Source organism: Wolffia australiana, chromosome 10 (assembly GCF_029677425.1).
Source record: "Wolffia australiana isolate 7733 chromosome 10, ASM2967742v1".
Classification (NCBI taxonomy): domain Eukaryota; kingdom Viridiplantae; phylum Streptophyta; class Magnoliopsida; order Alismatales; family Araceae; genus Wolffia; species Wolffia australiana.
The window spans coordinates 2,364,735-2,387,823 of NC_135844.1; the positions used below are offsets into that span (position 1 = coordinate 2,364,735).

At 36.9% G+C, this 23,089-nt stretch overlaps 1 protein-coding gene across 2 annotated transcripts; it reads left to right on the forward strand.

Annotated features, from left to right (window-relative positions):
* The first annotated feature begins 266 nt into the window (after positions 1 to 266).
* On the forward strand, positions 267 to 9,206 carry LOC144708328 (protein RRC1-like). Of its 2 annotated transcripts, XM_078581572.1 has the most exons (18): positions 267 to 470; positions 730 to 839; positions 910 to 1,045; positions 1,188 to 1,233; positions 3,492 to 3,552; positions 4,131 to 4,268; positions 4,447 to 4,566; positions 4,698 to 4,863; positions 5,100 to 5,212; positions 5,343 to 5,414; positions 5,733 to 5,954; positions 6,039 to 6,097; positions 6,231 to 6,312; positions 6,792 to 6,929; positions 7,169 to 7,393; positions 7,791 to 8,488; positions 8,555 to 8,718; positions 8,829 to 9,206. In XM_078581572.1, exons 2-18 carry the CDS (start codon positions 765 to 767, stop codon positions 9,044 to 9,046), a joined length of 2,733 nt encoding a protein of 910 aa, XP_078437698.1. In that variant the 5' UTR covers positions 267 to 470; positions 730 to 764; the 3' UTR covers positions 9,047 to 9,206. The 2 variants fall into 2 exon arrangements, with proteins under 2 accessions (XP_078437698.1, XP_078437700.1); XM_078581574.1 differs by lacking the exons at positions 267 to 470; positions 730 to 839; positions 1,188 to 1,233 and having other exon boundaries at positions 904 to 1,045.
* The last annotated feature ends 13,883 nt before the right edge of the window (positions 9,207 to 23,089 follow it).

The window sequence follows — 23,089 nt, forward strand, 5'->3', positions numbered from 1 at the left end:
TACATATAGAGAGAGATACATACACATAGACATACATATAGATAGGAAGAAATACAGATTTATATTGATAGATACATAGAGAGAGATACATACATACAAATAGACAGACATATAGACAAACAGAAAGATATATATATATATATATATTGGATAAACAGTGAAACGGATAGATAGATAATAGATAGAGAGATAGATAGCCATATAGATAGAGAGATGGATGAGTAGATGGATAGATTGAAGAGAGTTTTTGGGCCAGGCAAGAAAGCCCACAACAAAGGTAGGAAGGATTGCTCTCTACAGGTTTGTTCTTCTCTGCCGAGAGAGAGCGATCGAAGACTTCCCGGCAGCGCGCCGAACGATCCCTTTCGCGCTCCTGCTCCACAAATCTCGCCCCTCTGATCATCTTCTCTCCATTAATTGCGTCGTTTGAAGCTCTGTGATCCGTGAAATCCACCTCTTCATTGTTTAGGGTTTGTTCATGACCCGGTTTATATTGATCCTTCTTTCGGTTCATGCTGATTCTTTTTATGTTGGCCTTTCGGGTTAATTTAGGTTATTTTCACGGCGTTTTTTATTTTTCATTCTTCTTATGTTTGTCGCTCGATTCAATTTAGTTTTTGTTGATTACGTGGATTATACTGGTTCTTCTTGTATTAGGCTTCCGATTTTTGGTTTCTGCGATGAAATATCCACGTTACTGAGCTGTACCGGTTCTGTTTTTGTGGCTAGATCTTGCTCCTTTATAGCTTTTCACCGGAATAAGGATGAGCTCTTTTTCGATTACCCGGAAGAAAACTCCTTTTCAGAAACACAAGGAAGAGGAGGAGGCGAAGAAAAAGGTGCGGAGTTTTATAATCGAAAATTTCTTATTTTTTTGTTGAAACTGTTCAAATAATGGGGTTTCTTCAGAGAGACGAGGAAGAAAATGCTAGATTGTATCAAGAGTTTGTGGAATCTTTCCAAGGAGATAGTGGACCTGGGTCCAAAGCGTTTGTCCGAGGCGGGTTGATAAACCCTAATGACAGGCACAAGGAGGACTCTGAAGGTGCGTTAATGGAATATTTTCTCACTCTTTTTCCTTATTTTTCGGATTATTTTTTTATAGTTTTAGAGGATATATGTTGTTTTCTGTTTATATGAATAATTTAATAAAAGAGCGGGCCTCTCTATTCATTCGACAATGGCAGGTGGAAATTCAAAAGATGGGATATCTGTTCCAAAGAAGGGCAGTAGGTAATTGAACGCAGTTGATTTTGAAGAGAGAAGTCCTCATGCTTGGGTTATTCCCTTCATAGAGTTGCCAGCTTCCTGTTATATTTATTATCATTTTTGAAATTGAAAGTGTTAGCTGTTTTCCATCACATATAAGTTGCAGATCTGTAATTGTTCATAAATGAAGTTACTCTTCCATACTTGTTGGTACTTTGTTCTCTGTTATATAATACTTGCCTATAAAAAGTTGGAATTCACTCTGAGGATTAAAGACAAAGCCTCATGATCTTAATATGTCTTAATTTGTTTGGGAATCTGGAAAAATCTGCGTTCAAGAATCGTCTAGGTAAAGTAATATTTGTCATATACTTCTTTTCGATCCATTTTTACACTTATATACTTAATTTGGATAATACTTATGAACATGAAATTACACCAAGGAGGTATAAGCATGGTGAATACCGCAGAGGCTGATATTACCGAAGGCTTTTTTGCCATTCATTTGGCGATTTTGGAGTGAGTTCTGTGTCCAAATAAACATTTATTTTGTTATTCTTTGTAGAGGATTTCTCAGAATATCTAATGTTGAGTCGCTCCTTGCTCTATGTTCCCAAAAGAAGCAAGACTTCTTGCCACTCATCATTAACACAGATCCTGCGACTGAGAAACTTCTGTAGAGTTTTTTTTGCTTTCAATAATGAAAATTTTCAAATTAAGAGTATTCCAGTTCCCTCTTTGGTCATATCTTCTTCAATTTAATCATTTCTACGTTCCCCCTTTTGTGGGCACCCTTGACTATGTGAGTAAGGCCATAACAAAACACGTACCAATTAAGCGATGCTATTTATGCTTTTCTCAAGTCTGGAGAATTACTTTTTGAAAGTCGGGAGAAATATTTTAATTTTCTTTTCGATGTTGTAATCAAAACGACTTTATTTGCTCAGTTTTAGCCATAATTCAGGGGACTCCCTATGGTGAAATTGCTAGATTGATTTCCGACTGTCCAATCTACTTGGACCTGTTTCCGCTCTCATTGGATGTCTGTAATCTTGATTGAGGATAGCCAATTCTGCTTTAAGTACTTCTAAAGACCGACACAATTGTGTAAACAATGTTGAAAAAGAATAAACTATGTTCATTACATCTCTTTATCGATAGAAGAAGGGTTCAAATCTGTCGCAGTTGACATCCCGATTCCAACCTTTGCATCGTAGTAACTTGGACAGACCATGGTCTCCCACCTTGCTTACTTTTTCAAAATAATTTGAGATATTTGTCCTCATTTTCTCTTGGCCGTTTTACCTGTTCTACTGTCAGAGATTTGTCAAATGGTTCTACTTTGTCTTTTTGAATTCTACTATCATGTTCACTAGGCAGTCATAAATAACTTTCATGATGAACCAGGACACAGCAATTCTTTTCAGATCGCCGTTCTTCTGAATGATGTTATTACCACAATACCAAAGTTTATTTGGGTCGATCACTGATTCCAGGTGATCTTTCCCATTCCTTTCAAAAAAATAATCAAAGTTTACTCCCAAGCCCTATTATGGTGACAATTGAATGCCAAACTGTAATGCGATCCTTTCATTTGATTGCACCCACACTAGTGAATTTCAGATGATGAGATATGTCCCTGATCGGAGTCTTGAACAATCTGATGTAATTAACGATATTCCTTGAAGAAACCATAGTAACAATATGATGCCACAATCCTGTACAATATGAGTACCTTGGAGATGAACCTTTTTTATGCCATCAGCTTTAACCTTCAGATTAACTCTGTGGTTTATTTTATCCGTTAAACCATTCATATAATGATGCTCTAGTCATCCCTATCTGTCATTAATTTGGAGACCAGAACAATCTTTTCAGTTAATAGCTAATCGATTGTTTTTAACAAGAGTATGATAACTGAATCATCCATCGTTTAGATGGTTGAACAACCGTAGTAATGCATTGTAAAAAAATACAGTTATCAAGAATTCAGTCTTTTTTAGAAAATAATTGAACACCAATAAGAGAGTATCAGAGATGATTTCATGATGTTGTTTTTGCTCTGTGAAAAAAGCTAGTATTTTTATTCAAACTTATGTATCAAATCTTGTGTTAGTTCAGTAGATCATTTATTGACTCTTTTCTCTTCCTATGAGATGGTTTCAGTTTGCATTCGTTCTTTTCTGGCCGACTAGTGGGGCAAGTGTGCAACATGATATTTTTGTTTGCTAACGTTCGTCTTCCTTTTAAAACGGAATCCTGGTGGTGTATTGTTCTTTCAGATATGTGCCATCCTTCATACCACCTCCTTTGTCTAATAAAGGGAGAGAACCCGAGAGGAAGGTCAGTTCTGTATGGCATTTTTGTTAGTTCTCTCCTGATAGTCTTCTTTGACAGTATGTGCTCGTTTCTGTAAAAAATATTTAAATCGTCTTTCAATCCATTTCACTATGTTCACGTCATCATTTCATTATGTGGCGACGCATTACTTTTTCCTTGTGCCTGCAAATGATTTATTTTTTTATTTATTCTTACTCCACTTTTTTATTATCTGTGTCGGTATTTCTAGCTCAAAATATAAGAGGTTCGTTAAATTTTTTATGCTTTCTCACTGCATCATCATAAACATCAGATTATTAAAGCTTGAAGTTATCAATTTCCCCATAGTCTGTGTAGAAATAAGATTAAAACCCTAAGGAAGATGTCTTGAATGAAAGATACGGGCGAAAGCTCTGATTTGTTTCTTATTTATCCATTTGTAATTATCTTATTGGTGGTTTTTTCTCAAAATATAAGTAGCTCATCGAATCTCACACGTTTTCTTTCCGCACTCTTTATAGGGTTTTGTGTTTTGGTAATTTTTTTTTCAGTGAAAAAAAAACAAGTGCTTGAAATGGAACTACTTTCTCTTTTTTTTATAGAAAGAAGATGAGAAACCAAAGGAAAAGGACAAGGGAAAGCCAAGGAACATCGACCATTTCCTGGAGGAACTGAAGATGGAGCAGGAGAGGAGGGAAAAGCGTGATCAAAAACGTGATGGGCGGCAGGACATTTCCGTTGTAAGAAATCCTTGTTAAATTTTGACCTCAAGAAATATTGCCCTTAGATATTGTTATTGTTTCCCTTGTGCTCTGGTGCATTGGTGTTATGATTGAAGTATAGCTGATCTCATTGTACTCATGGGCTGTATAGTTTACAACAGTGTGTATTGAACTCATTTCTTTGTTGATTCTTCAGCCGGTCAGCCGTTTTGATGAACTCCCAGATGAGTTTGATCCGAGTGGAAAGTTTGCTGGATCATTTGATGACGGAGACCCCCAAACTACAAACCTTTACGTTGGGAACCTTTCACCTCAGGTAGTGATCTCTTGTTTAATACTTAGCTTGTGCAGACATTTATAATATGAGATTTAGTTTGTTCAAAAAAATAATAATAATATGAGATTTAGTTGTATTGTGCTGGTTTTGATTTATTCTTTTGTTTGTAGGTGGATGAAAACTTTCTGTTACGGACTTTTGGTCGATTCGGGCCCATCGCAAGTGTGAAGATAATGTGGCCCCGAACCGACGAAGAAAAACGGAGGCAAAGAAATTGCGGGTTTGTTGCCTTCATGAATAGGGTGGATGGGCAAGCTGCCAAGGATGAGATGCAAGGTTTGACTTTATTGCTGTTTTTTTAGGATTTTTAAATTTCGCAGCCAGTTTGCTTTTATCAAGTTCATTAATTAAAATCATTCACATTTTGTTCAGTTCATTATTTATAAATTTCTTGGCAAAATGCCATCTTCATAAATCTTTTCATTAGAAATTGGCCCGGAGTACTTATAGTTATCGATTTATACTTTCAGTCTTCTTATATTTTATCTTTTATGTGATTTTTTTTCCTTCAGGTGTTGTGGTTTACGGCTACGAGTTGAAAATTGGCTGGGGGAAGTCTGTATCTCTTCCTTCTCAGGCCCTACCTGCTCCTCCTCCCGGGCACATGGCTATCAGAAATAAGGAGGTAGTTGTTGGTCTTTTTATTATTATTCACTCCTGTCCTATTTATGAATTTTATTGTATTTTGTCGCATGCAGAGTTTTTTGGGTTTTTTTTCTTATGTCTTAAACGGCTAAATATATGTTTAATGGCAGGGCAATACCGTTGTTTTATCTGGTCCTGACGCTCAGCCAGTTACTGCAGTGGCGACACAAAACTCTGAGCTGGTACATATTTCTTGAATTATTAAAAAATTTAGTGTTACGTCCCTTACTGAACATTGTTTTTTCAAAGTTTCAACCAAAAGTTGTTTACACGTTGAAATTTCTGCACTTGTGAAATGATAATTGGTATTTTTCAGAATTAGTAAGTTTTCGTGTATTTCTTCAAGGAAAATGGCTCTTTATCAATATTTGCTGACAGAACTTCTGTAATTTTCTTGCTGCCAGTGTAAATACGCTTGTGATTTCCTATCGAGTAAGATGTCTTCGTTGTTTTTTCTTTGCCTGTGAGTTGACCATTTCTTATCTGTATGTTTTATGTAGGTTCTTACCCCAAATGTCCCTGATATTATAGTTGTACCCCCAGAAGATGACCATCTTAGACATGTTATTGACACAATGGCTCTTTATGTCCTCGATGGGGGATGTTCATTTGAACAAGCTATAATGGAGAGAGGTCGTGGAATCCCACTTTTCAGTTTTCTATTCGAACTTGCTTCAAAAGAGCACACCTACTACGTCTGGAGGCTCTACTCGTTTGCTCAGGTTATCTTTCTTGCTTTTTGATTCAGCTTTAGTTTCTTTTTAGGATCTGTCGTGAGCAATGATTTTAGTATGTTTAATATCCAGGGTGATACTCTTCAGCGATGGCGAACAGAGCCTTTTATTATGATAACTGGCAGTGGAAGGTACATTTTCGCATTGTTTTGTTTAGGAAACGTAATTCTTTTGGTATCCCCACAAAAAACCTGTCAGATAGAAAGTGATTTTCAATCTCATTTTTTTCACGTAGCAAGTTTCTGTTTTGGAAATTTTATTCAGGTGGATTCCTCCTCCGTTATCTACCCACAGTCCAGACCATGAGAAAGAGGCTGGCACAACATATGCCGCTGGAAGAAGCAGGGTATCTATCTCTTCTTTCCACACCCGATGTACCTTGAATTGTTTGATTGAGCTTTTATTGGGCTGGTCCAATAAGGGCATGTTAGTCATTCGGAGTCTATGTAGAGTCATAGATAAATAGATAGATTCATAGATTGATGTATGGATACATACCTAGATAGATTGATTGATTCATTGATAGGTAGATGGATTGCCAGATCGATAGGTATCTAGATAGGTAGATTGATTCATAGATAGGTACCAAGATAGATAGAACGAATCATAGATAGGTAGATGGATAGACAGACAGATAGTCACCTAGATAGATAGACGTATAGATCAGTAGATAGGGCTGTATGCACTGCTCTGGATTTTCGTCATCTCCTTCGTGCATCTAAACTCTATATTTCCTAAAGATGCCACTTCTGGGATCATAATTTTATTCTTTCTCATTTTCCTTAAGCTCTTTGTATTTATCAATTTGAGTTGTTATTCTTGCAGCGTGCTGAGTTAGAGCGCACGTTGACAGACCAGCAAAGGGACGAATTTGAGGATATGCTTCGTGCCCTGACGCTGGAGCGGAACCTTATAATGGTCGCCATGGGCTTTGCATTGGACAATGCTGATGCTGCTAGTGAGGTAAGTCAAGCATTCTTATTCCGATGATATTGGGTATGACAGGGGTATTTATATCATTTTCCATATTGGTAATTTCCCTTTAAATATGAGCCAAGATATCGTTGAATTTGGCAAGTGATCCTACCATTGAAATGACTTGAATATCCCTAATCGGGGTTGGGGATCCTTACAGCTTCCTTTCTTTGCAAACAGGATGATTTATGTTTTTGATATAAATATCTTTCTATTTAATTCTCCAGATTGTGGAAATTTTGACGGAATCACTGACGTTAAAGGAGACGCCTATACCAACTAAAGTCGCCAGACTTATGCTGGTCTCAGATATTCTGCATAACAGTAGCGCCCCAGTGAAAAATGCTTCAGCATATCGAACCAAGTTTGAGTCAACTCTCCCAGACATCATGGAAAGCTTCAACGATCTTTACTGCAGCATCACGGGAAGAATCACAGCAGAAGCCCTCAAGGTAGTTTTCTTAGTCTTTTGTCCCTAGTTGTGAAACTAAATCTGGAGTAAATACTGTTTTCCCCACCCTATTTCTGTGAAATACTAATGTCAGTTGTGAAACGACAGGCAACTAATGTCACGTATAGGACACAACTCCATAGTTCAAGCTCTTACTTTTGTCTTCCGTTCCCTATTAAACAGAATAAGTTGATTCTAATTCGTATTCATCTTTGATATTGTTCCTGATCCCAATGAAAATGATACGCTATCCCTTTTTGGGTTAGGAGAGACGAGAGATCCAAATGTTTGTTTTATCATGAGGAAGAAAATAAAGAATCGGTTGACACTATAGAAGAAAGAACTAGAATCAAACGTTAATCTCAGTTATAAAATAACATTTTCGCCTACGATTGCAGGAACGAGTTCTGAAGGTTCTTCAAGTATGGTCTGACTGGTTCCTCTTCTCCGATGCGTATGTGAGTGGACTACGATCAACGTTCCTCCGGCCCGGGAGCTCAGGGGTGACCCTTTTCCACTCCATCTGCGGCGACGCGCCCGATCTGAGTGCCCGGGTCGCGACTAGAGAAGAAAAGCTCAGTGGCATTAACAGAGTCGACCAAGATGCCGCATTGGCTGTCGGCAAGGGGGCGGCGATGAAGGAGCTGCTGGGCCTCCCGCTACCGGAGCTCGAGAAAAGATGCAGACATAATGGGCTCTCTCTATGTGGTGGACGGGAGATTATGGTTGCTAGATTGCTCTATCTCGAAGAGGCCGAGAAGCAGCGGGTCATCGAACAAGACGAGGAGTTGAAGTACGGGCAGAGCTACTCTGGCCGCAGAGGCGAGAGCAAGGCAGAGTCGAGCCGTGGACCTCCTCCTCCTTCCTTTAATGGCAGGCGCAGCGAGGAACGCATTCCGTTGCAGCCCGAGTCTAGGGTTTTGGGAGCGAAGAAAGAGAAGGCTGACCCCATTCTCGTGTCCAAATGGGCCGAGGACGATGTTAGTGACGACGATGGTAGGGGAAACGAGAAAGACCTCGGTCTCGGTTACTCCTCATCCGGGAGCGAGGGAGGCGGTACCGATCTGGCATCCGGTGTCATCACTGAGGAACAGAGGTTGGTAGTAGCTGGTCAATTTTTTTTCTTCCTCTTATTTTTTAAAAACTTTTTTCTTTTGATCAGGCAAAAATTGAGGCGACTGGAGGTGGCTGTGATGGAGTACCGAGAGTCTCTGGAAGAACAAGGCGTCAGAAACGCCGATGAGATCGAGCGGAGAGTGGCGCAGCACCGGCGACTGTTGAAGTCAGAATTTGGCTTGGCAGAATCCGGTGAAGATTCAAGATGCAGTGAGTGCTAATTACACGCTTTGTATAGAGATGGGGATTTAGGGTTTAAGGTTTAGGGTTTCGGCTGTTCTCTTCATAGAGGGAGGAATCTAATTTCTGTTGGTATGCAGAGAGGTCTTATGCTGACCAGAGCCGGAGGAGCGATGGCAGTGCGGCCAAGGTGGGGGAGCCGCCGAGGAAACGTCAACGGAGCCGGAGCCCTGGACGGAGGTCGGTGGGCCCGAGAGACCGAGAACGGGGACTAGAAAAGAGCGGGAGTAGAGAGAGAGATGACCAAGACAGGACCAAGGAGAGAGAAGGAAACAGGAGGAGGAGAGGATCAAAGTAGGCCCTCCGTCGTCTACGTGTCCATTTTTCTCAATTACTTGCATAGTTGACTTTTTGAGTAGTGTTTTGTTATTTCATCTTCTGTCTAAGACCCCTTCTCTACTTATGTAGAGAGAGAAACTAGAGAGATGGTATATGGCAAGAGTGGGCGTAGTTGCAAATGGAAGGTACAGAGAGAGATGAGGGCTTGAGTTTCTTATTAATAGCTGGGTTTATTTTATCTTTACATTAACCTCATAGGAGAAATTAGATTCCATTGGGTTCCAAATTACCTCCTCAAGACAACTCCGGCGAACAGACAACTGTTTTTCAAGGCACATAATCAGATGGTCAACATGAGAGAAGCATATCATTATCAAGTGATATTTGGGGATACCATAAGAGTATTTCAGTAGGCATGTGATGTTTTTGAATAAAAAAGCTTTGAAGAAAAAAACTTTTCCTGGAAGGGCTTCATCATAACCTTTTTTGCATCACCTAGCTTTGTGACAATAACATGAGGATGGATTTTACAATGAAGATGCAAGTTCTAAGGAAAGGATAATATAAAGATTTTTGTGGAGAAATGACTCATGAATAACTATGTGACTCAGTGAAATGATACTTGGACAGAAGTTCTTCTATGCCACTTAACATTAAAGAATGAAAAAAATGGAATATAATACAAGTGAATGTAAATTTAATAGTATTAAAGAACTAGCTGCAAGGGAGCTCAAGGACTATCCAAAGTCCTCAGGAAGTTTAATAATCCGTGGCGATTTATAAATTCAAAAAAAGTTATATGGATCCTTCAGTGATAAAAATGAAAAATCAACTTCTGAACCTTTAGATTTGCAATGATGTTTTCATGGATTTACAAGGACATTTAAATTAGGAGCACGAAACATTTTCATTTATGGTGTTTGATTGCTCAATGGCCACTTAGGTATCATTCCTATCTTTATATCTCAATGATCAACCTTTTCATTCTTTTATAAAATTGGAAAATTAAAAATCAAAATCTCTGAGTCCTTCAATTTTGACCTTTCATCATAAATTTACACAAATCAGAATATGAAATATTCCAATGAAGTATTCCACTACCATTTTAAAATAATGTATAATACATATACATATCTCTTTATATATTAAACTCAATGCATAATTATAATGATTCTATAAGTTGGAACATGGTTTCCTTATTCTTCAATTTATCCGGTTCCTCATGAAGCAAGATATTATATAATTAAATATATAAATATCTTACTTAATAGCGAGATTATTTATATATTTGCCCAAATATTAATGATAACATAACGAATCAAATAATTGACTTCCAAGTTCTCCAAAATCAATTTGAGCAGCTAATTCAATGATTCATAATATTATATTTTGTCACCTTTTAAGAATATTTATGTCATGAATTTCCCATGTGAATCATGTCACATATGATGCTTTCATTGGTGGACAAAATCAAAGTTATCCAAAATGATTTCAAGGCTTGAGAGAAAGAATTTTTATTTTATTTTGTATTCTTCACTCTTATTCCTACTGATTTGCTGAGCTTGTTGAAAGCAGATGAGAGTCCCTGAATTAAAGTTCACACTTACGAATATCCCTGATTCCTGTTGATTCTAAGAACATTCTTGACAATTCACACTCAACTCCAGAGGTGAGCAAACCAATGTTTGAAAGTTAACTCTCTTGAAAGATATTCATTTTTTGTCATCTGTTTTGGTAATTATTTGTTGTTGTTATTGTAGATCTTGATGAAATTTATTCAATTCAGAAGAATTATTTAATACCCCGTCAATCTAGTATAATAAGGAGCTTATTTTGTGTTGAAATAAAAACAATCAGTGGGTTGAAGATTCACATCGTCGATCTACTGACAAGTGAGCTATCTTGATACTTGAAGGCAAGACCAAATATTTCCCTAAAGTTTGTCACTGAAGCTAAGTGTAATGATATATTCAGTAAGAACTGAAATCTTACTGAATTAAAGAAACAGACATCACTTGAAGGTATTTATTCTTGTCCAATAAACAGGAACCAATTTAGTGTACTGTTAACATGATTACAGTGAATCTATCATTGACCAAATCGTACGGCCCTTAAATCTAGTAACACTTTACAATTTTCATGGAATTTGCTTTGTGTTATTTCCAAAGTAGAAGATGTTTCCTTTGATAGTTAATTCTTGTCACCTAAAACAAGGGGACTAGCTGAGGTGAGTTGAGTAATAGGGACTAAATTTGTATATTTTTCTTTCTCTCACTCATAAATTGGTTGGAAATTTAGGAATAGGAGCGGAAGTGAATGTTCACCAAGATAATTAAATTCGGGACTGCCTAAATTAGTTTCAACTGAGTCAAACTACGTTAAAATCAAACAGTTAATTATGTACATGATAGTTTATGAAAACTTAATTGGAAAACGGATGCTAAAAATTTAGTTTCTATTGATTTTTTAGAACTCCAAAATCCCAATTGTGAAAATTTTGTACATGCATTCACTTTGAAGTTTTTGATGCTTAAAAATTCATATTAGTGTAGTGTGAACTAATGACCCAGGTATGCACAATTCAGGCGTCCTAACTATTTTGAGGCCTTTACATCAGGATCAATTTTAATGTGATTCTTTTCCACTTTATTTTCATGTAAAATTTAGCATACATAAGTTAGAAATTAATGGATATAAGTTGTATTAAACATTTTTTTTTTCTATGGCATCAAGTAAATGCCTCTAAGGATTTTAATGGATAGCCTAAGACATATAAGTTCTATACATGTGAAGTTTTATACACAACATTCCTCACAAAACATTCCAGAAAGTTCATAGCTAACACTCATGAACAAACATTAAATTTACGATTGCATTGGTGCCATAGAATAAAATTAATGAAAATAAGTTGTATTAAACATTTTTTTATTCTATGGCATCAAGTAAATGCCTCTAAGGATTTTAATGGATAGCCTAAGACATATAAGTTCTATACATGTGAAGTTTTATACACAACATTCCTCACAAAACATTCCGGAAAGTTCATAGCTAACACTCATGAACAAACATTAAATTTACGATTGCATTGGTGCCTAAATGAATTTACTTTGGGCCTCAATAAATGAATTTACTTTTATTAATTTTAATGATTCTAAATTTTAAAATGTTTTGTAAGCTTATGATTGCTTACATTTGAACCTTAAACTATGTTCAATTTTGTTAAAAAAGTGAATATTTTTTAGTAATTATATGGCCTCTTACCAATCACACAATCCACATCTCATTCATACTTAACTAATATGTCATATTTATAATTATTCATGTGTAATATTAATAATGAAATCTAAGGACATAGTCAATAATGACCTCTAAAACAAATATTACATAAAAGGAACTCCTATTTGTTAATCCAAACGCTGAAAATTTCTGTGCATAATATTTGAGAAGGATATAAAAATGTATGGACAGAATATCATTATGTACACTTTCTCATTTGATGAGGGTGGTTAATTGTGTGACCATTTGTGTTGAGACATTAAAGAAAGATTGTAGGTGCTCTTTAGGGAAAGAATTTGCTTAGTTGATTTGTATGAATTTCTGGCTGGAATTTCCTTGACTCATAACAAAGTTAACAATGTAAATCATGGTATAGATTGACTCAATCTGAACTTGATTGTGTAGGAGCAGACTGAATAAAATGGATATTAAAACCAAAAACTTACATCCAAACGCCCTTGAACAGATCAAATCAATAATTTCTTGCTTCCTTGAATGAGTACCTTAAACCAGTTTAGATATCTGGGTTCTAGGTGTATCCATGAAATCTTCCGAGCACTAGAACTCCTCTTCGCTCCCTCAAATTTCTGGAGCACAGTTAGAGGAATCAAATAAGAGATCTCGTTCTCTTAAAAATCTGTGGATAAGTCTAATGAGAAAATTTTAAGTACATGACTCATAATGACTTATGACAAAGTGTATTCTATCTTGACTTTGTTTTCACTCTTTTGATGGGAATGAAGAGTGGCCCATCTATTTATACTTTCCATGTAATTTTCTTCAAATTCGTTGAGAAAATTTCATAGAACTCCCCAAACTTAGAATATTAATAACATCAAATTAGATCCACAAAATTATGATTTTTACTTCTCTTTTAACACATATTTTTATATTTGCACTAGAATTATTCACCATTTAAGGATAAAATGATAAATTTATGATTTATTTTCCTAAGCTCTATTTTTTTATATTTTATTGATTTTTGAGACTAACCCTACTCGACTCTTAGAGTCAAGTGGATTTCTAACATTGTCTTGGAGTTTTATTTGAAAAACAGGACTTAGGTAAATACAATGGTGAATTTGAGATACAAATGGGAGGAAAATAGAAACATAATCCATCTAATAGATAATAAGAGGTGGCCCGATACACAACAAGCCCATTCAAACCTCCACAAAGATCGGATCAACTAATGGCAATAATTGTGGAACTAACCCAAAATTTAAATTTGAAAGGCCTATTTTCAAATCTGGGAGGGAGGGAACGTGGGTTCAGGTTGGAAATCAAAAGATCCTAGCCTCCAAACCCCTTGAATTAAATCCAACGACTGGGAGAGTTAGGGCACTTCTATTTATTCCCTTATCCCCTCTCTTTGTATCTCATCTTGGATTTCTTCTCTCAACTTATTTTTAAAGGCCTAGGTGCATTAGATTTATTTTATATATTCTTTTCGTACAAGATTATGGGAGAGAGAGTTCAAGGGTGATCAAGATTCTGGACAAAGATCACCACTTTACACTTGGTGGAAGTGACTACAAGGTTTGTGTGATCTCCTGAATTTTTGATTTAATTTTTTTCACATTTTTTTATACTTAATTTAGCCTAGACTTCAAGCTTTCCAAAGCATCAAATGACACTGAAAAATTCCTCTTGTAGCAAAAATTACAGTTTTTTCATTCTACTACCCACCTATAGGAGCACCACCACCCAAAAATTATGGCCAAAGGTTTTATTTAATGTTAAATCTTATTTTTTGCCCTAAAAATTCCCTAATAATTCCTAATATAAATTATATTTAATTATTAGAAGTTATATAAAAATAAATAAATATGTCTTTCATTTATTTAGTAGTTTTGACTAGTTTTCATTTATTTCATTAATTTTTCCTATTTAAAAATACTTAAAAATCCATAAAAATATAAATCATCTAAAATAATTATTTTCAAATATATTTTAATTAAAATTTCCTCTCTCATTACCTGCTCCTAGTAGATTCGACCCTTATCCTATTCTAAATAAGGAAAATTTGATAAATATTGTTGCATAAAGCAACAATATTTAACCTAAATTATGGAGTATCAAGTATATCCACCAATGTTAAAAATCATATACATATGACTGTCTAGGTCTATGTTTCAATGTAGCTAATAACTCTAATAGCTGAATCACCTGCATTGGCCAATGTTAATAGTTAATTATATCAGCAAGTAGATTAATTAATGAATGATTAATTTAACTGAATTGATGGGTTGAGTTGCCAACACTTGGGTTGCCAAGATATGCCTTGTGCTCTACAAGATCCAAAGGCGCATGTTGGCTCCTGATCATTTGCTATGTACTTCTGTATCTTCATTTGTGTGCCACTCAAAAATGACTTAGGTTATGATCAACTCTCAAACCCTAATTTATCATTCTAATAATTACTAATGTGTGGCAGAAATAAGGTGAGCACCTTATTTGATATTTCTATTACCTTGGCAAATATTTAACTACATATTCCTCCTCAATTCAATCTCTTATGGGAAAGTTAAATGATCCCATTTAGATCATATAACGACATTGTAGACTTCTTTCTGCATCTGAGAAAAATTATTTAGAGACTCATGGTTAGAGAATCATATGTGATAATCAAAACACAACAATCACTTGATAATGCCTTTATTTTAATATGCTTAAAGACCATTTACAAAACCATGAGATTAATCAACCTGATTGATGTTAGGTTTATTACCATTCAAGAATTTCCCCAAAGATCACCAACTATCTATCCTTAATGTCTATTGGATCGGCCATACTCATTACATGAGCGAGACTAGAAAGAAGCTCATTCTTTCTAGATATTTTGATGTCTTCCTCGAGTATATTTCTAATAAAAATACTTAAAAAATTTGTTAAAAGACTAGTTATCGTCATATTTTTTAATCAGTACATATATTCATGGACTTTATTTATAAGCATCAAGTGTGTATTAAAATTTATATGTGTTATCAATACAATTTTCAAATAAGTGTGAATTGTACGATTGGCTTGATGGCCATATAAATTTCCAAAATTTTTATTATTAGTCCTGCTAAAAATCTCAGTGGAGAAGGAGAAGAAGAACTTCCATTTCATTTCACATGGAAAAGTTACATCGAGGACCCTATTTAGGGTTTTCATAAGGTTCCAGAATCGAGGAGAGAGAAAAAGACCTAGGCCGATAATGGGTCATAAGTAATTACAGCATATGGGCCCAGGAAGGAGAAAGGACTTAAGTAAAGGCCCAATTCAAGTTAAACATAAAGAAACAAAAGAAAAGAAGATAAAGAGGGAAAAAGGAAGAAAGAAAGAAGAGAGATGGCGAGAGATGGGATAGTGAGGGGCCGATCTCCCACTTCCGACACCCCCCCTCAAGCTGGTGCACAGATGCTTCTAATGCCCAGCTTGCTGGTCACCTGTCTCAGGAGAGTGCCCGAAACGCCTTTGGTCAAGATGTCGGCCCGCTGCTCAGCTGATCGTACATGTTCTAGCTGTATTATGCCACTGTCCACCTTCCTCCTTATGAAATGCCTGTTGATTCCAAAGTGCTTCGTCCTGTCATGGTGCACTGGGTTTAGACAGATTGCAATAGCAGCACTGCTGTCACTCTTCATTTCTGCAGGCCCTTTGCTAGGACAACCAAGTTCAACGAGGAGATTCCGTAACCACACGGCTTCGCAGATTCCTTTCAAGAGCGCTCTGAATTCAGCTTCTACGCTAGAGAGAGCAATCTCCTTCTGTTTTTTGCTTCTCCAGGTTACAAGGTTTCCCCCCAAGAAAGCACAATATGCTGATGTCGAAATCCTGTCGACCAACGAGCCTCCAAGGTCAGCATCTGTATAAACCTCCAGTTTCATTCCCCCATGCTTCTTGAAGAACAGTCCATGTCCTAGTGTAGCTTTTGGATATGCTAAAACTCTTTGCCCAGCTTGCCAATGAGACTCCCTTGGACTGTGCATAAACTGACTGAGAACTCCCACAGCATAAGCAATGTCTGGCCTCGTATGATTCAGATAGATGAGTCTTCCTATCAGTCTTTGGTACCTCCCTTGATTCATCGGTGGGTCCTGATCATCCAACTTCAGTCTTGTATTTGGATCCATCGGAGTAACAGAGGGCTTACAATCACTCATCCCCGTTTCCTTCAGTAAGTCCAGGGTATACTTATGCTGTGAAATAAATATTCCATCGCTTGAATATGCAACTTCTATGCCCAGAAAGTATCTCAGTTGTCCCAGTGATTTGATCTCAAATTTAGTAGCTAGTTTCTTGCTCAATGCCTGGTTTGCGTCCTCATCATCACCTGTAATAATTATATCATCCACATAGACTAACAAAATTGATACTTTGCCCGATTTATCCTTCTTGACAAATAGTGCGTGATCATTATAGCACTGATGATAGCCCATGTCTATTACTGCTCTGGAGAATTTCTCAAACCAAGCCCTTGGGGACTGTTTCAGTCCATACAGACTTTTCTTTAGCTTACAAACTTTATTCTTATCCTCCTCATAGTAACCTGGCGGCAATTCCATGTAAACTTCTTCTTCTAGGTCTCCATGAAGGAAGGCATTCTTTACGTCATACTGTTGCATTTCCGAATCAAAGTTGGCAGCTAGGGCTATTAATACTCTTACTGTGTTAAGCTTTTCCAATGGAGCAAAGGTCTCTTCATAGTCTATACCATATTCTTGCGTGTAGCCCTTTGCAACTAGTCGTGCTTTAGCTTTTTCTTGTCCAGTGTCCGAATTATATTTCTCTGTATAAACCCACTTGCAGCCGACTGTCTTCTTTCCTTTGGAAAGTTCTACTAGATCCCACGTATCATTCTTTAGTAGGGCCTCCATTTCCTCGTCCATGGCTTTCTTCCATCTCCTTTCCTTCAGCGCTTCTCTCCAACTCCGTGGAACTTCCCCCCCTTGGATCAATGAGAGGAAACCCTGGTATTCCTCACTAATCCCTTGATACTCCAGGAAGTTTGCCAAGGAGTAACCTCCTAGTTTTACACAGGCTCTTCTTCCCTTCCTCAATGCTATAGGATCTGTGTAGTCCATCACTCTAGATTCCTCTGTCCCTTGTCCTTTTCCTCTCTGGTCATTTTCTGTTGAAGGTCCCTCAATTTGCATTTCCTGTTCCTGAAGACTAACGTCAGCAGTAATGTCTTCACTTTCCCTTGCGTCATCGTCAACTTCATGTCTTTCTAATTCTCCCATTTCCTCAAGCGCTCCTTGTTCTTCCAGTTCCTTCTCTATTGGTTCCAAATCAGTTTTCTTAAACCATCCAAGTGCAGGTAGATAATCCTGTTGAGATTCTTCATTGTTCTTAATACTTGCTGAATTTTCCTGAATCTTGAAATATCTCTCATCCTCATGAAAGGTTACATTCACGGAGACAAAAAATCGCCTACTAGGGGGGTGGTAACACTTATATCCTTTCTGAGTTTGAGAATATCCAACAAATACACATTTCACAGATCTCGGACTGAATTTATCTCTAGGCCTCTCTTCATGAACAAATGCAGTACAACCAAATATTCTTGGTTGAAGTCCTGTTCTGAAGGACAGATTTGGAAAAAATGACTCCAATAGATCTACTGAGCTTCTTTCTCCCAGTACATGTGAGGGTAGTCTATTGATGATATGTACGGCAGTACTTATAGCTTCACTCCATAGATATTTAGGCACATTGTTATGAATTAGTAACGCTCTTGTCATAGACATGATGTACCCAATTTTCCTTTTTGCTACCCCATTTTGTTCAGGAGTATATGCACAAGATGATTGATGTACTATCCCCTTTTCCTTAAAGAACTCTGATAATATTCTGTTGAAAAAATCTTTAGCATTATCCGATCTGAAAATTTTAACCTTGGTCTCAAACTGTCTTTCAACCATCCTTATATAGTCTTTTACTACTTGTGTTACTTCTGATTTAGACTTTAATGAGTATACCCATGTCGCTCGAGTACAATCATCTACAAACACTATGAACTACTTTCCTCCATTAATAGATACAGTAGCAGATGGCCCCCACATATCACAATGAACCAGTAGAAAGGGCTGTTTCTTTCTCTCACTTTTCCCATTATATGATGATCTCTTATGTTTTGCCAGTTGGCAGGTTTCACATCTAAATTTAGATCTCAAACTAGACTTCCCAATGTTTGGAAACATTTCCCGCAAGAATTCAAAAGATAGATGTCTAAGCCTACAATGCCAAAGTCTCACTTGCTCCAATGCTTCTGCATCATCCCGTACTTCATCTCCTTCCACTTGTAATGCCGCTCCAACCATGTCCCCAATTCGCAGCAATCCATTCTTCACTTCAGAAACTGAAATCCTCCTTCTTGCTCTCTTATCAAATAGAAAACTTCCGTCAGAATCAAGATAAAACCCACAATTTACATGTTTTACTAGTTTTTGGGGACAAATTAGTTGAGCCTTCAATCCTGGGACATGTAATACATTTTTCATAAACCCCAGATTTCCAAACTTAATTTCACCATAACCTGAGACAGATAGGATTTCCCCCCTGCAGTGTAAACAACTTTATATCGTGGGCAATAATTATAAGTATGGAACTTACTTTTGTTTGGGGTCATGTGATCTGTGGCCCCTGTGTCAAGGATCCAGTCATCATTAACTAAAGTCAAATGAATAAAGGACTCACCGGTTCCTGCAAAGGAGGTAAAACTGATCTTCCCTTTCAGTTCTTCAATTTCTTCAAATTTCTTCTTCAAGGCCAGAATTACTTCTTCATTATTCTTTTCCCTTTTTTCTTCTTCATCTTTGTGACATTCTTCTTGATCCGATTCTTCTCCTTTTGCTACATATGCCTTCTCGAATTTGGGTCTTCCATGCTTCTTCCAGCATTTCTCTTCAACATGCCCCTTTCTTCCACAATAATTACATTCCACGTTGAGTCTTCTAGGTCCTCTCCATTCTGATCTTTCTCCTGAATCTTGATTTCTTCTATGCCCAAGTCCCTTTTCATCACTTTTTACGTTTCTGTTTTTGGTGTTGGCCAACAGTCCAACTCCATCTCCATTTCTTTCCTCTGATCCGAAGCCACGCAGCGATTCTTCGTCCAACACAATCTGAACTGCCTCCTCTAGACTTGGAACTTTCTCCCGATTGAGAATTTGGCTCCTTAATGCATCATATTCACTGTTCAGACCTAAAAGAAACTTGAATAACCTGTCCATATGGATATACTTCCACTCACTTGATTCTTTAACCGGTCTGAGATGGTCCAATTCCATCCACAGAGATTGTAACTCTTCATAATAATCAGAAACTGACCTCTCCCCCTGACGGAGGGTCCATATGCAGTGAGTTAACTCACAACTCCGATATGTGGTGCTCTTCTTGGGGGCACTTTTCTTCAAGAATGACCATACCTGAAATGATGTCTTCATATATCTCATCTTAGGTCGCTGATCGTGTTTCATGCTACCTAAGAGAGACACAAGAGCAAGTCTATCATCCCTTCTCCACTTTTCATAATTCGGATCAGAGGGTTTCATCTCTTTATCCAGATGATTCTCCAATCCTCTCAAGCTTAGGGTCAATTCAACCAGTTGGCCCCAACCCTCAAAATTCTTCCCATCAAATTTAAGGGACTCAGACACTGGGGGAATCAGTACAGTGCTCCCACTGCCTTCTTCCATCTCTTCTTCTTCACCTTTACTACTTCTAGGGTTTTCAGAACCCTTACTAGCCATACCAAAACCCTCGAACTTCTCCTCAACAGCTTCGATCGCTCAAATCGACCGCAGCCTGTCCGGAAAATCTCCCTGGTCGGCAGCAGATCTGCGACCTACCTTCAGCAGCAGCAGTCGACGCCCTTGCTCCCGCTCGTCCTGCTACAGGTCCGACCTTGGCCCAACCCGGCGCTCTAATACCATGCTAAAAATCTCAGTGGAGAAGGAGAAGAAGAACTTCCATTTCATTTCACATGGAAAAGTTACATCGAGGACCCTATTTAGGGTTTTCAGAAGGTTCCAGAATCGAGGAGAGAGAAAAAGACCTAGGCCGATAATGGGTCATAAGTAATTACAGCATATGGGCCCAGGAAGGAGAAAGGACTTAAGTAAAGGCCCATTTCAAGTTAAACATAAAGAAACAAAAGAAAAGAAGATAAAGAGGGAAAAAGGAAGAAAGAAAGAAGAGAGATGGCGAGAGATGGGATAGTGAGGGGTCGATCTCCCACTTCCGACAAGTCCTAGTATGTGAGATGTCCATCAAACCTTGCAGATGTATGGTTTAAGTTAGATTTTAACTGATAATAGGATTCAAAGCAGTCCTTTATGAAATATAGTAACAAGTCCACAAGATCAGATACATTAAAAATAACAAATATGATTAGATCACAAGATTGGATTTTCCTCCCATAAGTTTTAAATGAAAAAAATTCATTAAGCCTAGAGGACATTAAGTCCTAAGTATTAACCACCCATGAAACCCTTCTATTTAAGAGACCCTCTTATCAAATACTCTTTTCTCCTTTGGCACCTCCCTTCCTTGTATGAACGAAAATTCTGAAAATAGCCACAAGGATCTTTGGTGTTGTTGATATAAAAGAAGATGAGGATATTTGACATGCTGAGGACCACCTCAATAGGACTAGAGGCTAGATATTTGTCTAGTTAAAAAAATACTTGATCAAAGAGCCAGCTAGTTTCAATCACATGCAAGGCAATGATAATAATATATTTATTTTAAAATTTTCTCTAAGGTGCGATTTAATTTGTCTCTAATGTTGCTGTTGTTGAATATTGAATTGTTCTGATTTCTCTTTCTACCCACCCATATTTCTATACATATAAACACCTATTTGATTATACATCTATACTCAATACACATGCACACACACATATAGATATTTATTCAATACACATATTTGCTTACCATGGATTCAATATCAAAAACTTTAATGCAATATCTAAAAGAACAGTCAAATTCATCATATTGTTGAGGTACACACCATCTATGCTGGTAAAAACTACTCATTGATGCATTATTACTTTTGCTTAGAGGGACTTTGATAATTACCTACTAAAATAAAAATATAAACAAAGTCTCTCTGCAAGATATATGCTTCGTGAGAAGCATGCATCAATCATTTTCAAATAAAATGACAGGAAGATTCATGTTTTAAATGTGGGTTGTTGAAGATCCATTTTTGAAATTGCTTTTTTGCGGTGACTAGGGCTGGCAAGTCAGAGATCCTCGTATGACTAGAGGAGACAATGTCAATCTTACTGTCTCTCCATGCTCTTACCTCTATCTCTATCTGTCTACATGTACCTTCTCCGTCTCCTTTATATTTACCATTTCCGGGAATGAGTCGTTACTGGATAATATAATGTGTATATACACACATTGGAGTGGGATTAAAATGACACACAATTAAGTCTAAAATAATTCAACACTTCAAAGGTTAGCCCTCTAATAAAACTCACCCTCTTCTTTTATGCTCCCCTTATTGCATTAATGACTAAAGAAAAAAATTAAATTAAAAAAACTAAGAGCCAGGAATTACAATCCACCTTCCAGGAGCATTTGCAAGATTTTTTTCTCTCCTCAATTACTTTCCACATCCCAGATTCTCTCTTCTTGCCTATGCTTCACCATGTTTTGATCCACCCTCTCAAACTCATGAAGCTTAATCGAATGGCGCAAGAGAGAGAGAGAGAGAGAGAGAGAGAGAGAGAGAGAGAAAATAAATATTTCATAGATAGCTATTAGTGACCGTTTCTAACATAGAGTCAACCATAAATTAGTGAGAAAATTGATGATTTAAAGACAAAATACCTTTTATCCATCAAATGACTTCATATTTAATCAATGAAGTATAACATCTTTTTTTCTTAACATATAAGCCTCTAAATATTCTCCTAATGGCTTTTCATGGGGTTGGCTTGGTCACACAAACATTTTCTAAAAAGGAAAATGTATCTCAGTATTCATCCATCAACACATAAACATCCCACATCCACTATAAACATTGACAGGTAAAGCATGTTAAGAATTGAACATCTCATTCCTCTTTGTAATGCCTTAACATCCTTAACCACAAAACATTCTCTAGAATATCAGGATCCAAATGGAGTAGGAAGAAAATATTGATGATGAAAATGGATCATAGAACCATCATAGAATCATTACTTTCAAACGAAATGTTGATTACGTGATATAGAAATATTTTCAGCATTTTTTTATACTAATGGAACATTGAAGCATAGAAGGAGACAAGAAAAGGCTGAGGTTAAGATATCCAAAGGAAAAAAAATTAAAAACATGAAGAAAAAATTCAGCGCATGGTATTTGTTCACCGAATGAATAATAACAAATTGGCAAGCTTACAAAAGCTATAAGGGAATACCACTTACAGTGAAGCCCTCTTTGTGAGGACATGTAAATCAACAACCATTATTATGAGCTATCTTAAGGAATCAGCCTACCTTTATGATGGCAACTGATTCATGTTAGATATTATGTGGCCATCAAGCCAATCCCACATCTATATTATTTTAATGTTTATTTAACTAAAATGGTATACATTATCACTAATGTGTGATGTTTATAATGAAGTCCTTAAATACATGCAATGACCTAGTGAACTATGACCTGATCGTGATCACTAGTCTTTGAAAGGGTATGCTAAATATTTCCATAAGGATTACTAAAAAAGGATATTAAACTATCTAGAAAGAATGACATGATTTGGTCCCACTTATATGATAAGTATGGCTGATCTAGTGGCC

Excerpts from the sequence above, each read along its gene's own strand:
- LOC144708328 (XM_078581572.1), top strand. The coding sequence starts at position 765 with ATGAGCTCTTTTTCGATTACCCGGAAGAAAACTCCTTTTCAGAAACAC. Across the intron at positions 840-909 it reads AGGAGGAGGCGAAGAAAAAG|AGAGACGAGGAAGAAAATGC; the intron begins GTGCGGAGTTTT and ends GGGTTTCTTCAG. Across the intron at positions 5,213-5,342 it reads TGGCTATCAGAAATAAGGAG|GGCAATACCGTTGTTTTATC; the intron begins GTAGTTGTTGGT and ends GTTTAATGGCAG.